This window comes from Cyclopterus lumpus, chromosome 9 (assembly GCF_009769545.1).
Source record: "Cyclopterus lumpus isolate fCycLum1 chromosome 9, fCycLum1.pri, whole genome shotgun sequence".
NCBI classification, from domain to species: domain Eukaryota; kingdom Metazoa; phylum Chordata; class Actinopteri; order Perciformes; family Cyclopteridae; genus Cyclopterus; species Cyclopterus lumpus.
In genome coordinates, this window is record NC_046974.1 from 10,206,313 (window position 1) to 10,220,416 (window position 14,104).

At 42.1% G+C, this 14,104-nt stretch overlaps 3 protein-coding genes across 4 annotated transcripts in view; 2 read left to right on the forward strand and 1 right to left on the reverse strand.

The window, feature by feature from the left end:
• On the forward strand, window positions 1-2,685 carry c9h12orf43 (chromosome 9 C12orf43 homolog). The gene is made up of 7 exons (XM_034541582.1): window positions 1-563; window positions 913-943; window positions 1,196-1,294; window positions 1,414-1,478; window positions 1,579-1,666; window positions 1,743-1,954; window positions 2,498-2,685. Exons 1-7 carry the CDS (start codon window positions 446-448, stop codon window positions 2,662-2,664), a joined length of 780 nt encoding a protein of 259 aa, XP_034397473.1. The 5' UTR covers window positions 1-445; the 3' UTR covers window positions 2,665-2,685.
• hnf1a (HNF1 homeobox a) lies at window positions 2,427-8,314 on the reverse strand. Its single transcript, XM_034541578.1, has 10 exons — window positions 7,789-8,314; window positions 6,631-6,830; window positions 6,312-6,492; window positions 5,214-5,416; window positions 4,768-4,910; window positions 4,537-4,678; window positions 4,267-4,455; window positions 4,070-4,185; window positions 3,904-3,988; window positions 2,427-2,778 (listed from the first exon to the last, which is right to left on the reverse strand). Exons 1-10 carry the CDS (start codon window positions 8,091-8,093, stop codon window positions 2,651-2,653), a joined length of 1,692 nt encoding a protein of 563 aa, XP_034397469.1. The 5' UTR covers window positions 8,094-8,314; the 3' UTR covers window positions 2,427-2,650.
• Window positions 5,379-14,104, forward strand: part of msi1b (musashi RNA binding protein 1b) — a 25,756-nt gene continuing 17,030 nt past the window's right edge. Inside the window, exons 1-6 of one of the 2 annotated variants that reach the window (XM_034541580.1) lie at window positions 5,379-5,484; window positions 6,375-6,505; window positions 12,735-12,850; window positions 13,152-13,192; window positions 13,733-13,814; window positions 13,959-14,043. In XM_034541580.1, coding sequence (XP_034397471.1) covers window positions 12,792-12,850; window positions 13,152-13,192; window positions 13,733-13,814; window positions 13,959-14,043 — 267 coding nt within the window. In that variant the 5' untranslated portion in view covers window positions 5,379-5,484; window positions 6,375-6,505; window positions 12,735-12,791. Of the gene's footprint in view, window positions 5,485-6,374; window positions 6,506-8,281; window positions 12,851-13,151; window positions 13,193-13,732; window positions 13,815-13,958; window positions 14,044-14,104 lie in introns of those variants that run through there. The other variant, XM_034541581.1, reaches the window with a different exon arrangement.

The following is a 14,104-nucleotide window of genomic DNA, read 5'->3' on the forward strand; positions in this document are numbered from 1 at the left end:
AACGTCTTTATATATGTACATTTACCTAAATATGTGTCTGCTGATGTTCTTAAACCCATATAGCTTTGGATAGTTGTTGAAAACTAAATATTTGGGATATCACATGACTATAGTCACGTTTCCTTGTCATTTTTTAACCTTGTATTAGAAATGTAAACTGGGAAATCTATTACATTGTTTTATCTTTTTATGGATTGCCCAATTTTGCACAGCTCCTGTTTTTGGAGATGTTTGACTTCCTCTGTGAGTATAGTAAGGATTTAAATTAACTTGACTTATTTTATTTCCAATCTCATCTGGTCTTGATCAAACACGTTGTATGAAGACTGATGAATAAAAGCACAAATCTGAGTAAAAATTCTCGTTTCTGTCCCCTTGACGAACAGACTGCATTACCCAGAATCCTCAGCTCAAAACAGACAACACCGGCAGCACATGCGTTATCATGGCGGCCCTCGCTAAAAAGATGGTTGGTGTTTCTGACGACTCCAGCAGTAGCGACGAAGAAGTGTTAAAAAGATGTCAGGAGGCCGCTTGGGAGACACGAAGTGACACAAAGAAAGGCGAGCGAGCTTCTCTTGTTTTAGGAGTGAGAGACGAACTGAATATTTCTGTACAGACAGAAGAACTAATGGAGATACGACGTTATCCTGTTGAGAAGTCCAACATGATGCTTAACAGATGCAGAGGTGCTAGTTGTAATTGAACGTTGGTTAAAAGTGCATACTTGTCAAACGTATACTATATTTTATTGGACTTTAGAGCTCATTAGCTCGCTTTAACCTCTCGCAGTCAGTGTTCTAGTTTTATCCGTCGCCACCAACAACTGAGCTCGCTACTCCATTCGAACCTTTTTTGAGTGTTTTATTTAATGCATTTAACCTGTTGATGACTGTTTTTGTTTGGTTTCAGATGGGGACAACAAAGTGCAACCGTCAAAGCGGTAAGCCTATTTGTCAACATAACCTCTGACTAAATAATTATGAGGAAGGAAGAAGAGCTAGCTGTCGATTAGTTTCTGTTTCTGTAGCTTTTTAGCTTCCTTCAAGTAGGACACAATAGTTAAAGTATCCCCGTTAGCTGTATAATACACGTGCGTCATGTGCAGCGTAACTTTATATCAATGGTACAATGTCTGCATTGCATACAGATATTTGAATATCAGAAGTTTGACTTGTGTCTTTCTGTGCAACAGTTTGGTTGTCGCTGACCACGAACACGATTGCAACGAGCTCCAGGTCACACAGGGGTTTCGAACGCACGTTGCTAAAAAGTTGGGACATTTTCTTGACCGGTACGTAGTTTGATTTGACTGCTGTAGAGCAATTTGGCATTTTAATGCAATGATCTCATAATACTGTGAGGAAAAGACGCACATGTACACCTGTCTTATGATGTGCCTGTTACTGTCAGTTCCATTACAGAAATGTGTACTGACACTTTATCCTGCGTGGAATCAGCAACATGTGATGATGAAGGTGAAGTTTCTCTTTATTTTGGTACTTTCTGCTTTTTATGGGGATTCTACCATCCTCTCCTTACATGCTATCCAAGTTTGTTTTCGTTTTTTTTTTAAAGGATTTCTTCTGTTTTCTACGTCGGTACCGGGACAGGTAGCTGATGATTCTCCAGCGCCGGTGAAGCGTCGGCCTGTTCCCAGCTCAAGGTTCTTATTATTTTGTTTTTAATGAACCTCATGAGTTTGTATAACCCTTAACATTACATCCCTCTGTTGGTCACAGTGAGAGCGACAGTGAGATGGAGACGAGGCTGAGGGAGGCAGCGGTGTCTGTAAAAGATCTCTTACTCGAATCGTCAATGCTCCAGACATTCTCCACTCCCTCAGCAGAGCTTCCCTGCTCAGAAAAAATAAAGAAAGATGCAGAGGGACAGGAGAGTCCGGTTGTGAAGAAGAAGAAGAAGAAGAAGAAAAGGAAACAGAATCAAGAACAGGGTGAGCAGGTGGATTCTGCAGGTTCTCCTCATAATGCTCAAATAAATGGTGAGCAGGAACTCGTACAGGTCAAAGGAAAACGGAAAAGGAAAAGGACAAAGAAGCAACGAGAATTACCCACAAAGGAAGAAGCTTTGAACTGAACTAATTACTTGTTTCACTGTTTTGGGATATTTGGTTGTTATCTAGAAACTGTCAAGTTTCCCCAACACATTTGAGTATATTTTAGGAAGCCGTGTGTCTGATACTATACAGTAAACGGATGAAAGCTAAAGTGTATCTAAACAAAAGCCTCTTGCTCATGGTTATTCTTGAAATAGTCTTTTCTTTGTCATGAAATATACTCATTTGGGAGTGGGAAAAGGCATTACAAGGCAGTGACATAAACAATGCAGGTAACATGTTTATTACAAGTTTCAAATTAATGTACAGTTTCTGAACTCCCAAACATGTTAATAAAAATACATATTGGTGTTGATTTTTCAGTTTATTGTTGTATCAAAAGTGAATCTTCTCTAATGTCATTCCTTGTTTGTATTACAGTGTTACGGAGATTCAGAGAGTCTTTGAATCATCAAAGCTGTATCATCCCTGTGGTCCCTGACTCCAGGGTTTTCTGGAAAGTTACACCAGAGGTAGCTGTCCATCCTAAACACAAAGTCCAGCTGATAGTGAGGAGACATTGCCAGAGCACTTCTACTGTGCAGTAGAGACCATTTGTGTAGGGATGTAGGAGCTGATGTCTGTTTGTGAAGGTGAGAGAAGGTGAGACTGATGACTTTCTGTCGTCTGAGAGGTGGGATACATCTCAAGGCTCTCGGAAGCTGTTCAGAAAAATATATATATAAAAAGGTGTTAATCTGGGCCGGAAAGTGTTGGGCACAATTGGCTTCTTTCCAGCACATGGAGATACAACTGCCTGTAGTGTATATCACATCTATGTAGTGTTGAGGCTACATAGTTGGTGTTCAGGTGTTTTTGTCTCCTGACTATTTTCCATATCACTGAAATCACAGACAGCCAACATATATCTGTTAAGTAAAGCCAATGTCAAAATTATTAATTATTTTATGCTAAAAGGGGGAAAGAATACGGAGATCAAGCACACAGGAAGATCTTTACAATATACATGTGCTCAACAGAACACTACATACAATATGTAATCACCCAACTGGATTTTGCTCACTGTAAACAACAAAATGTTGAACATGTACTACTGAAACGTTGTAGTCATGATGAGGAAGGAAGCAACTTGTATCACCACTAAAGGAAGTAAAAACTATGATTAGACAATCAGCTTGGAATACATCATCATTCTATATTTAACTAAATAAAAAAGTGAATCGGATAAGATCATTTGGATTTGTTAGTTTAGTGAACACATCTTTGGATTTGTTAGTGTTTATTTTGCCTATCGGCTCCAAACCCAAGTCTAGTAGGTGGCTATAATGCACCTGTCAACTAGTGTGTGTTGTTAATGTGAAATACTGCAGTTGTGTAACTTAAAAGTAAATGTTGCATGCAATTAATTTATTTTATTTGTATGATGATGCATGTATGGGAAATACAAAACCACCAGTGAACACGTGTTTATCTTTAAACAAACTAGAGTAAAAATGACAATGGTTTAACGGGCGCAGTGACTTTCAGGAGTCTTGTCACCATAGGGTTGCTAGGCAACTAGCTGAGCTCAACCGGCATCAATCTTTCCATCTAACTCTTGGCTGTGGTTATCATCTAAAACGTTGCACTACTCCTTTAAAATCTCCACAAGCATTTTGTGGAGTTATGTGATCAAATTGAATAAGTCCAATTTGATTGTGTCCTGGTGAAAGGTCAAAAATCAATAGGTCCCTTTGAAATGTGCTTCACTAGACATTATGTCATCCCAAGGATCTTGTAATAGTATGTAGGTGTCAAGGATTAAACCTGTATTTACAGCTGTGTACCTGGCACAGGTGTGTGCGGCTGCAGATGTAGAGAGTCTTCTTGTAAAGGTGAGTCCGTCTGTTCCTCAGGATCTGCTGTTAGAATCTACCGAAAAGGAAAATCAATGACAGTTTTACTCGATTATTCGTTCTCAAGCGGATCGATTTACACTTCAGACTCTGTTACCTGTTTGACAGCAGTGAGGCTGGTCAGCGTCCCCAGGCTGCTGCTGTCGGTGATGACCATGGCTTGAGACAGCAGACTGGACGTATGGTACTGCGGTGAATCCAACTTGTTGTACACTGTAATGAGGAACAGAGGAATGAGTCTTCACCCAACATAACAGGTTACACTCATCAGTCAGTTTGTTGCTGTGGTCTTACTGTGACACGGCAGTTGCGCCATAGTTGCCATAAAGGGACTGGCCCCCATGTAGCTCTGGAAGTGGTGTGATATTGGCTGCTGGGGAGAGCCGTGAAGCTGCTGCTGGAACGAGATTGGCTGGAGAGTGGTGAAACTTCCCCCGACGTTGTTGATAACAGGCACAGTCTGAGGCTGCGTGGAGGCTAAACCTGTCAAAGACAATATTGTTCTCTGAGTTTTTCTTTTTATTCTTCCATAGATAGGAGAGTAAACTAGAGAGGCGGTGTTACCAATGAGAAGTGAGGACTCCCCCAGGCTCATGACACTGGGCAGTGAGGCCATGATGAGGCCCTGTGACGAAGCAGGGGAGGCAGACAGGCTGTGCAGCGAGGTCAGAGTGCTTACTGGGGGCAGCGGGCCACCGCTGGACACCTGGGACCAGAGGACAGCAACAGTTACGATGGCAGCAGTGCATACAGGTGGTCTTCAATATAAACTAGGACCATGACACATGCTCTCACCAACTTAGAGTTATGTGTCTCGAGGAGTGTGTGGCTGGGCTCCAGTTGGATAGGGCTGACCACCAGATGACCCACTCTGTCCCCTATGCTTCCTCTAGCTGAGCTCACGGTGTCGCACATGATTTGGTGGCTGTATTTGACACCTGGAAAACAAGAAGTCAAGCCTCACACAGTTGATGGAGTTCATATTTCACAAATGCGTCAAACACATGCAGCATGAGGTAACAGGGAAATATGAGACTTTCAGAACCAGTGTGGTCATGTCTAAAATATAGTGTGCTGTTTATTGTTTTAACCCCGAGGGACGAAACAGAAAAGAATCTTGAGATCGGCATAGGCAAGTCCAACTTTGTCTCGCTTCCTTTTTTGGGAGGCAGGTTTTGATTTCACTCTTGAATTTCAATCCATCTCTCTTCAAGCTTGCCTGAACATTGTCAGGGTATTACCGTGCTCAGGACTTGGTGGGAGGTTGGGGTGAGAGGAGGAAGCGGATTGGCTGGTATAAGGTGTGTCGAGAGCCAGTTTGTGACGGAATGCCTCCTCTTTGCGCCGGTTGGCGAACCAGTTGTACACCCGGACCTCTGTAACCAAGTTGGAGCCCAAGCCAGCAAGCTGGGAGGAAGACACCCCCCTCTGATGACACTCTGCCCTGAGGGAGGAAGAGCACACTGATACATGCTTGCCTGTACATTTTGACGGTGAGAGTGAGGCCCATTGGTAAGTCACTATTTCACCAAAGGATTTCAGAGATGCTCTCCAAATCTCTGTGAACTCGACCTATGACGTACTAGTAGTACACTGTAGGTGTTAGCATGCAGGGTAACAGACGTTTTTCGTAGTATCACGTTAACAGATGTTGGGGCAAGTTGACCAGAAGTGCACTGTAAGAATTGTTCTTCCAGTCAGCCTCCACAAAAAGGCTCAGTTAGTTTTGGAGGCATAAGCCAAAGACGCATGGAAATATTTGACACGATGATGATACTCATCCTTCATGAAGCATTAATCTGGCTTCTTCCTGCTGGAGGTAGCCATTAAAAGATGGGTACACTGGTCATTATGGGATAGACATGCTCCGCAAAAACACTGAGGGAGGCTTTGGTGTTTACACAATGCTCAATTGATACTAAGGGGTCCAAAGGGTTCCCCCACACCTTTACACCACCATAAGCAGCGTGAGCCTTTGATACGAGGCAGGCCTACCATCTGAATGTTACAGCAGAAAACAAGACTCATTAGCAATGTTTTTTCCAAAATTGTATCGACCCGTTTTGGAGAGCCTGTGCCAATGGTAGTTTCAGTTTCCTGTTGTTAGCTGACAGGAGTGGCAACTGGTGTATTACTAAACGTCAGGGGCTGTTGTGTACACACAGTGTTTCTATGGGTTCAGTCACCTCGAACCTTGTGACAGCTGGGCTTTAATAATCATAGCAACCTCACTAATCTGGCCCATGAGTTGTATCTTGTCGTGCCAAAGTGACACAACAACGCTGTACAAATGGATAAACAACATCCTGTTTTGTCCTTGTATCATCTCTATGCCTCACCTGTTACAATCCTCAACTAGACCCTCTCTCTCCTCCTTGCTGGGGTTCTTCTGTCGTTCGTAGGCATGGAAGAGGATCTGCAGGGATGCTGGACCCCATTTGAACCTGTTCCTCCGCCCCTTCCTGGTCTCCTCTCCTTGCTCCTCTGCAGATCCAAGGCCATGTTTGGCATTGGTAAATTCTGAAAAGGAGTGGTAATTTTGTCCCCCCTTTTTTACAACTCTCTTTTAGGCTCACACGCTTAGAGAACTGCTATTTGATGTATGTTTGAAAGCAGAAATGAGGGCCTTTGCAGCTGAACAGCTGCTTGTGTACTCACGCTGGCTGATCTCGCCTTGCTTCTTGACGTACCAGGTGTACAGAGAGGCTCTCTTCGTGTTCTTCATGGGCGTGCCTTTGTTGAGGTGCTGGGAGAGATGGGACTGGTTGAGTCCTGTTGACTCCACCACCTCTCTCTGAGGGAGGTTGTGCTGCTGCATGTAGCTTTTCACAATTTTAGCAACATGCCATGGGTCCTCCCTATTAGACAAAGACATCATCATTGCGTGATATTGCCCACCTTACACTCTTGTGTTTTTTTTTCTTACATTGAAATCCTTTCTAGAAAGTGCCTAACATTTTGTCACAGCATTAGACATAAAGCATGGCCACTCAGAAGGAAGTAGAGAGAGGCTTATTGACAGAGAGAGAGATAAGGGAAAGCACACAAGGGCAAAGTCCAGCCGTTTCAGATCACTGGAGGGGAAAAACTGGACAAGGTTTATGAAGCCTAATGTAATGCTTTCTAACTGTCAGGTCAGGAAAATATAAATTCAAAACTCTCCGACTTTACCAGATTAAAGACATCAAACGTAGACAGTAAACTGAAATATATTATATTTTAAACAAGCAATTAGCAAGTATTTTAATCCTTTAAAAAAATATACATCTCAATATATAAGATGTGCGCAATGTATTCCAATTATCAGAAAACAGGTCTACAAATATCGCTCCGGCCTTATGTAAACATAGCCTCACAAGACCAGCCCTACTCCATTAATCTTCACCTATGCTTGTAGCTCATTTATTAAGAAATGGCCTGAGAATAATGATGGGGTGGGTAATTAGTAACTAGCAAAGGAGGAACCCTTTTTAAATTCGCCTCAGAAGCCAGATTGCAGAGAGAGAGAGGCAGACAGAGAAGCAGGAGAAGGAGGGAGGATTTAAATGAAGAGAGGGGGAACTTAAGAAGAATGCAGAAAAAGAGGGGATGTTATCAGGTAAACTGTTGCTTAGTTTTGATAAAGTGAAGGTAAAAGAGAAGAGGGGGAAATCAAAAACAGCATTGATGAAGTGGTCTTGACATTTTCTAAGTTTACCTGATCAGGTCCTCCACAGGCAAAAACAAATAGCTGTGATAGATTCGGCAGTTAGTGAGAGATTAAGGTGATCTTTTTGTTTCCATGGAGCTTCCAGAAAATCACTGGGATCTACTTACTGCAGTAGCTGGTCAACTTCAGCCCTCAGTTTGGCCGCCTCCTCTGGGAGAAGCTTCTCCAGCTCTCGGAATATAGGCGGTGGGAAATCCATTTCTCCTTCCTCCGAGCTCTCTCCATCCCCTCTCTCTCCTCTCTCGGCGCCAGCACTCACCCTGTCCCGCTCCAGTTCCCCAATGGCTTGGACCAGGATGTCTCGGGACAGTCCAGATTCCAGCAGGGCCCAGATCAGCTGCTCCTGTAGGGCGGTCAAGCGGCTCGGCTTCACCTTGGCAGCTCCGGCCCTCTCCACTAACCTCTCTTCCATTACTCTGATGCCTTACCTCACCTCCGCTTCGCAAACAAACACTGCTCTCATGTGCACTCGCACACTCAAATGACAGCCAGACAGGCAGCGTTGGGCCTCATTATATTTTCAGTCCCTCTTCAGCTTAAAAGAACAGATACTTAAATTTTTCCTCCGTAGAATTTCCTCCCAATGCGTTCTGAGCTGCCTGGTTTTAGCTCTCCACCTGCTGTTTTGCTTTCAAAGGTCAATTTTCTTTTCTTTTTTAACCTTCCTCTTCACCCCCTCCTTCTTACATGTGTCCTGTGAACTTTGTCCCCACTCCCTCAGTCCCCAACACCGACCAAAGTGCAATTTAAAAACAATAAATGAACGTGAGGGGATGTCACAGTTGCATGCAGAGCTGCAGAGTCAACAGATCACCTCTCAAAGCAGTCAAAGAAGAGTAGAGAAAACATAAGAGAAAAGTTGTGTGGTGTATTTATGTTCATATTTCTGATGTTACAGCCAAACAGAGTTTTAGGACACAGCGTAAGTCACTTGGACCATTTTGTAAAAAATATAGGAATTACAAACTTCAATATTGAAGCATGCAGTTATAAATGTCAAAATAAAGGCACAAACCAATATTAGATTGTCTGAGCAAAAACATGACTTGATCTATCCTACGCGCCACTAGGGAGCGCTGTCGTGTCATGTTTACATCTGAACGGCCCAGTTTCAGGACGTGTCCCTATACCAAAGTTACTAAAGTTAGTGGCTGTTGAGTGCACAAGAGAACAGCAGTGAGACAGCTTTTTAAAATCAGCACCATCTTAAAAACGTATTTAAGTAAAGGCCCCACGTAAAATTTGCCTGTGACTGACACATTTTTGTCAATCATATTAGACTGTATAATTAGTGTGTATAGAATGTTGTTTTTGGAGACAGTTAACGTTAAAAACTTATTTTAACTACTTTATATGCAGTCGGGTAGTTTTTACCTCTTTTGGCCTCAAACTGTTATTTAAATCGAACCATGTGAGAACTTTACAGGGGAAAAGTCTTTTTGGTGGAAATGATAACTCAATAACATCTGAAATGTGACGAGAGGCCCCAACTTTACAACTAACCACTTATTATATGGGGTCACATGCTAAAAGGGAAAAAGACACGGCTGTTATTACCACTATGTTTACAACCCATTTGCTCGCCTGTTGATATTTTAACTATGTTTATCTCACTGTCTTATCTTTGTTACCTCCACAAAAACACATTTTCTTTTGCTTCCATGGTTTGAAGGACCAGGCAGTCTAAATGTCACAGAGTGCAAATATAATATCCATTTTGCGCAGTTCATGTTGGTTATTGTTATTAAAGACTACCTGACAAACATTCTTACAGTGCCTTTTAGTCCCAAGGCGTAGAATTTACCCCCCACTTTTAGTAAAAGGCACTGGGAGAATGTTTGTTGGCATTTCTTTCAACTCCCCCCACAGGTGGTATTAAACTCAGAACTTTCTTCTTTAACTGTTTGCATAGACTTCTCTGAATCAGACTTTTTGATTTCCAAATTCATGGTCTCTTTGTCTTTGATCCCGCCCTCTTGTTTTTCTCAAAGAAAGTTGGCAGGAATGATAAGTTGGAAGTGGACTGCGAAGGAAAGAAGGCAAACTGAATGGGAGGAAAACCTTTGAGAGTTAATGTAGTCCTTTATCTTTTCTCTCTCTTTCAGTGTAAAACGCTCACTTTCTCTCCCTGGATCACCTTATACCATTCTCAGGTTCAGCCTATCAGCACCTTTTTGTGTAGAGCTCTTGTTACCCCACCCCACCCTTGGGAAGATGGCATTATACTGTATTTGGAAGGGTAACAGAGCTCCCTCTATCTCCCTGAGACATGCCACTGACCTGTAATTAAGTCCCATTGTACTATTCAGAGGAAACTCCTCACCAAAACGGACAGAGGGCAATGTGTGTGGATTTCCAACAGCTCAGATACGGCTGTGACTAATGCTCCTCCACACAAGCTGGGTTTATCGAAATAGGCCACATGCAGCACACATGAAGGCTTGCATTTTCCTTCTTCAGAGAACTCAAAGCTATGTTGATTGATAATGAGATACAATCCACACTGACCATCTCTCATTAGTGAGCTATTGCTGGCCACCTCTGCCTGTGTTCTCGTCGCTAGCTCTCTCTCTTTCTCTGCCTCAGCCGAGTGCCCTCCCCTCTACCCCAACCCCATCCCCACCAGTCAACCCCATTGATCATGCATGCAGAAATTTAACACACCCCTTAATTCCTGTCCAAATAGCCACTGTCCCACTTCCAGGGCTTCATCTTCTCATCTGCAGAGCATAGAGTGTGCAGGCAGGACACTGGCTGCAGCACTCAGTGAAACTGTGTTAGTGAGGACAATCATGAATCTAAATCTGTGCCCAAACATCCTGGGTTACACACCCTGAGCTTGTGGTGTTGCTCTGAACATGATCGTGTTACAGGTATGTGTGTATTTCGGAGACATAACCAGCGCCATAAGTGTGTTGTACTGTCAGTATGCTCAAACATATCCAGACTTTCCAAACTTTGCACCAAACTCTGAGCCTCGGGTAGGCCAGCAGCCATTTTACACCCACCATAAGTCAAAGCGGTTGTTGTCTTTGTGTTGCTCAGGCCATTGATTGGCCTAACTTTGGTTAGCAGGTCACATGTTGAGTCAGTGTTGAGAAGATTAGCTGGAGCTGGCTTTGCTACTAATTAGATACTTAAACCCCGGCAATGAATGAGCACACAGCACACAAACCTCCTGTTATACACCACATGGCATAAGCCGGTTTGCAATATGGAAGGTGTATTAAGACAGAGGGACACATTGTTGGGGATGATGATAGCTTCAAAGCAGAAAACTGATACAAATCAACACTGCATCGACATTCACTTAAAATGACTTAGCAAAAAGCCTGTTGGTGAATTGGAACAGTAATGTTCATGAAGTTATAGATCAGTTATTATCAGTAATGAATGAAGGTTGAAAAATCCAACAATAAATAACAAACCAGAAGTTGTCATTCGAGCACCTCAGACCCACTACAAGGGCCTGTGGGTATATAAGAGGTGAAGTATGACTTTATGTTGACTTCATTTGATTAACGCTTGCTACTGGAATGGAGACTTGATAAGTCATTTCTTAACTAACTGTTGGCAACTAATTGCGAAACTGATTCACTCAGCCGGACTAACTTTTCATGAGCGCTGTAAGCACAACACATTTCAAGATTACAACATTTCCTGTTATGGGTAGAGTAGTGTCTGTGATGCTTTTTTTGGATTGAATTGATAGCATATAATATTACTTTCCTGACAATATAAATACAAGTTGCATGTACATGTTGTGTACAAGACCGTTTCAGCCTTTATTACAAATGCAGATTAGTTCTTGTAACTGCAAACTGCCTGTTAACACTTTATCCTATTTACGATGGAAATTGCATCAAGTTAATCAAAATCAGCCAGAATATGACAGGAAGTTATGAGATTCTGCCTTCATAAGAAAAGCTCCATGTTTGAAACTTAAGTACAAAGGCTTTAGTTAAGAACTATGGATATCATAATCTGTTTTAAATTACTTATGGTTTAGATTTGATGATGTTTTGTTAGCTTTTATTTTACATCATATAGCTGATTTGCAAGTGATGGGTTTCCTTTCAATTCAGTAGCTCTCTATGAAACATGTCTCTGCCTTATGAGTACGATTTGTATCATTATAAAAAGCTACGTTTTAAATGACAAAATAGCATTAACATATTTTGTTAATATCAAATATTTAGAAAAAAACGTGTGTTTAATGATTTGAATTAGATGTATTTATTTTAACACTTTACAGTCTAACTCAGAGTAGGCCTCACGTAAAGCTGGCCAAATCTCCAACTCCGACATTAAATTAAATTAAAGTCTGGGCTTACCTCATTCTTTAAACCCACCACAAAGACCGTCAATGTAAGACATTTTTATATTTAAGCCATGCATCTAGAGAGCAGGACTAAAGGTTCATCCAAGGAAAGACTGGCTTACTAATAGCAACTGATCACTCAGAACAGAAAATACAAAACAAGCAATTAGTTTGAAGTCTATTATTCAGCTATATGGAGCAGTTTGTATGCCTTGGTTGGATATCACATTATTTCAGTAAGCTACTTTCAGCTAAAGAGTGCTCAAGAGTGACATTTAATTTGTATTATTATTTGAAATATAATAATACAATGCAATAAAGAGTCAAATAGAAAAAACATGGTGTGCATGAAGGCTATTCATTTTAGCTGATACCGTATTGACTGTTACTTTTCACAAATGAGTAATCAAGTACATTGTTTTTGCATTTTTCTAAAAAATACTTTGCAAGTAGGATTACTCCACATCACTGCTTCTGACAGCCCGAAACGTCACTTCTCTGTTAATCACGGCACCGGGCTTTTATTTTGGAAGGGTGCAGCGGAAGCGGCGCGGTTGTACGCTGCTGCCTTGACGCCGGGGCCGCGTGCCTCGGTGGTGGGATGAGAGAGAGACAGCAGCCGGATGACTGGAGGAGGAGGTGGAGTCTGTCCCAGCCTGCATCTGGCTCGCTCGCCTCTCTGTCACCCCGGGCCAAACCTGCCCAGCTCCTCTCACTCAATCTGTTCTCCAGCACGGCTCGGCTCGGACACACGCAGCTCTCACTCACAACACACAGCGAGGACCCGGAATGGAGACGGAAGGGAGCCAGACCAGCCTGTCCACCACGGACTCCCCTCACGACCCCTGGTAACGAAAAAAACAAACTTTAAAGAAACTCTCTTCCCGACATCTGCTCAGAAACAAACCGGGCATTCTGCAAAGGGGGACTCCGGTCTGCTCTGCAACCGGACGCACACACCTCCACACAGAGAGCCTTCATCGAAAACCAGAAATTATACACTCTCAAAATACGTCTTTACCTCCAGGGTTACACTTTAAAAACCTCAATGCAAAATTGGGTTTACTGTTTAATCTCTAAATGTGAATAGGCCTGAATCCTCCTTTTATGAATATGCAAAAATATTTTTTTCTTTCTTTTTTTCCACAGCAAAATGTTCATAGGTGGACTCAGCTGGCAAACAACACAAGGTAAATCTGTTTCCACCACTTCCTCTCACAGAAATGTCTCTAAATCTGTCTTTACATTTTTTGGCATGGATCAGATGGAACTAATGGAAACTTATTTTAATAGCTGTATTTCTTAATAGTCCTGCTTGCTTACATTGGATTTGTTTATTTGTTTTCCCTTTTTTGAGTATGAATCCTGCTCCAGAATGAATGCACCCATTCAGAACTACCATAGAATGAATGAGGGATTCTTAAAACCTCATTAAAAAGGGGGAAATCAGATTATTTAATTTGTAATAATATCATACATTTTAGTTGGAATTATTGTTCACTTTTAGTCAAGTTTTCTGAGTCCTGATTACAGGTCATCATTTTATGTTTGACTGATTTAATCAAAAATAATGATGAACTTTGGTGAGGGAAATCTCAGCCGAGTGAAAAAGTGTTAATCTCTTTAGCCAAACTCCTTTACTGATTTTATTAATAAAAAGAAGCCATTTCTTGTTAACCGCTAGATTCATGAATTAAGGTGTGTTCTCTCCACCTTGTTTGGTTTCCCAGAGGGTTTGAAGGAGTACTTCTGCAAGTACGGCGAGGTGAAGGAGTGTATGGTGATGCGAGATCCGGTTACTAAGCGCTCGAGGTGAGGGAACTGTGAGGCCGGCTTCTACGGCGGAGCTGAAAGTTTATCTCACTCTGTGATTCCTCTCCGCTCATAACGTATCATTACATGTCCCCATCAGTTTCTGTGTCATTAATACTTTCTCCCCCTCCCTGATGTCTGCAGAGGGTTTGGATTTGTCACCTTTGTTGATCAGGCAGGCGTGGATAAAGTTTTGGCCCAAACCAGGCACGAGTTGGACTCAAAAACAGTGAGTTCTCTGTATTTACTAATCCCATTGCTCAGCGTTTGATTAGTGGATTTTCCAATAA

Coding starts and splice junctions, on each gene's coding strand:
- c9h12orf43 (XM_034541582.1), top strand. CDS start 446: ATGGCGGCCCTCGCTAAAAAGATGGTTGGTGTTTCTGACGACTCCAGC. Junction 564..912: donor ACGAAGTGACACAAAGAAAG/GCGAGCGAGCTT, acceptor GTTTGGTTTCAG/ATGGGGACAACAAAGTGCAA. Junction 1,479..1,578: donor AGCAACATGTGATGATGAAG/GTGAAGTTTCTC, acceptor TTTTTTTTAAAG/GATTTCTTCTGTTTTCTACG.
- hnf1a (XM_034541578.1), bottom strand. CDS start 8,093: ATGGAAGAGAGGTTAGTGGAGAGGGCCGGAGCTGCCAAGGTGAAGCCG. Junction 5,417..6,311: donor CTAGTTGAGGATTGTAACAG/GTGAGGCATAGA, acceptor TTCCTCCCTCAG/GGCAGAGTGTCATCAGAGGG. Junction 3,989..4,069: donor GCCTCACTGCTGTCAAACAG/GTAACAGAGTCT, acceptor CCTTTTCGGTAG/ATTCTAACAGCAGATCCTGA.